Source organism: Elephantulus edwardii, unplaced genomic scaffold (assembly GCF_000299155.1).
Source record: "Elephantulus edwardii isolate Elephantulus edwardi_28Jun2011 unplaced genomic scaffold, EleEdw1.0 scaffold00201, whole genome shotgun sequence".
In the NCBI taxonomy this organism is placed as follows: Eukaryota; Metazoa; Chordata; class Mammalia; order Macroscelidea; family Macroscelididae; genus Elephantulus; species Elephantulus edwardii.
The window spans coordinates 5051190-5053353 of NW_006399951.1; the positions used below are offsets into that span (position 1 = coordinate 5051190).

Genomic DNA, 2164 nt, shown 5'->3' on the forward strand with positions numbered 1-2164 from the left:
AGGCACCATCCCCACCCCTGACATGACGGAGGCACCATACCCACCCCTGACATGACGGAGGCACCATACCCACCCCTCACCTGACGGAGGCACCATCCCCACCCCTCACCTGACGGAGGCACCATCCCCACCCCTCACCTGACGGAGGCACCATCCCCACCCCTCACCTGACGGAGGCACCATCCCTACCCCTGACATGACGGAGCCACCATCTCCGTCACTGACCTGATGGACGTCTAGTGAATCTAGGAAAGTCAAAACTAGGCTATTATGGCAGCTTTCAGACAGATGCACCTTAAGTGTCTGAAGAAGGGGCACTTTTTCCTCATTTGCATAAAAGTGCCATATAAGCATGAACCTGGCTGGCTTGTTGATTCTTAGACGGCAAGTCTGAGCCGAAGAAGCCAAGAGATGAAGGTGGGAGACACCATCTCCCCAGAGTAGCCTCATTGGCCTAATGCCCGCCTCTCCCAGTAACCGTGGGCATGCCTCTTCGGCCCCTAGACCCATCTCCCCGTGTAGATGGGACATGGGGCAGAGGCAAGGGGGTGAGTGGGTGGTTCCTGATGCTGAGTGTCTGTCTCTGTGCCCCACAGCCTCTGGAATAACCCCATCCCCTCTCACACGGCCCACCGTCTGCAGACCCAGGAGCCCAGGCTGGTCTTTGACTTCTTTGAAGACTCTCCTCAGGCCCCGTGAGCACTTGATGAGTCCCTCAAGACTCTTAGGATCCAGCTAGCCGATGTCACCTACAAAGGCAGAGGGCTCAGGAGGACCTCCGCTGGTGCCCTGGCACTGCCCCAAGTCTGTCTTGCTGCAGCCCTCAAGCAGCATTTTGTTGGGGGGAACCAGAAACTTTGTATGATCAAGAGTGTGTCCTGCATCATGGGGACATGTGTGACCGGTCGGGAAAAGGCGGCATGATGAGGGTGCCACAGATGACGCCAGGGGTCACGTGGTAACCCCGTGACGTGGCAACACAGGGGGGTTGGCATGGTGGCACATGGAATAGAGCACATGTGGCCACGGGTACACCACCCAGCGGAGGGGCAGACATGACAAATGAGGGTCCCTGGTGGTGCGATGGTTTAAGCATTTGACTGTTAACCTAAAGGTGTGTGATTTGAACCCAGCCGGCTCTCCACAGGTGAGATATGGGAGCACCTGCTTCCATCAAAATTGTTGCTGCTGTTGTGGTTGTGTGCTGTCGAGTCGGAACTGTCCCATCTCTGACCCTCCAGCGGGTTTTCAGAGGCAGTTAACCCCACGAGAGCAGAGTGCCCCCTCCTTCTCCCGGTCTGTAAAGATCCCACCTCAGGAGTCTTTAGGATGTGGCAGGCCCACTTGGCCCGGGGGGTTGTTCCAAGTTGTAATGGACTTGGCAACACACAACACTACAACATGTTATATGACACATGGCTGGCCAGACGCCTCAGGCTGGTCTAAGATTAATTTATTACTTTTTTTATTAGAAACCAAATGTGTATTTATAACTTGCATGTCCAGAGCACCTAACCCATGAAAAGACTTCTTCCTCTGAGGGCTGGAGGGGAAGGCGTCCGAGCACTGACCAGCCCAAAAGCTGCAGGGTCCAGAGTTCCAGGTCTTTGGAAGGCCCTTTTACTGCCTCCCATCTCAGCTTTCACTTCTCTGAACTGAGGTCCTCCTTACGCGCCGGTTTCCCTGGACTGTGGGCGCAGGTCCTGTACAGCCAACTTGACCATATGAGTGGACATGATGCGTCCTCTGTACAGGGTCACCCGAGGAGTCCAGGGAGTGGCACTACTGAGATAGTCAAGGTCACTGGGTGCAGCCACTACCTCGTGGGATCCTGCGTGCTTCCAGGGGTGGCACTTCCCACACAGTATTCTCGCCACCTCCAGAAGGGCCCAGCCATGCACTAAGCCAAGTTTCACTAATAGATGTGAGGGGTCCCCCAGCATCTACTCCGAGCCTGAGGTTTCCTGCCAAGCCAGTCACGGTCAGGAGTCCTCCCTCCGCCACAGGACCGAGTGGGCTGGGAGGACCTCTGGCCTGAGAGGCAGAAGACCGATCTGGGCTCCGACCCTGTATCTGTGGCTTCTCGCGGGTGTGGGCAAGTCCTGCCTCTCTCGTAACATGAGCGTGGTGTAGACATTCACAAGTGTTTGAAACAGTTTTTTTT

General features: G+C 55.8%; 1 protein-coding gene across 1 annotated transcript in view; it reads left to right on the forward strand.

Moving 5' to 3' along the window:
• Positions 1 to 2164, forward strand: part of NLRC5 (NLR family, CARD domain containing 5) — a 99920-nt gene that overhangs the window by 80610 nt on the left and 17146 nt on the right. The window contains exon 47 of the mRNA XM_006897140.1: positions 597 to 695. Coding sequence (XP_006897202.1) covers positions 597 to 695 — 99 coding nt within the window. The remainder of the gene's footprint in view (positions 1 to 596; positions 696 to 2164) is intronic.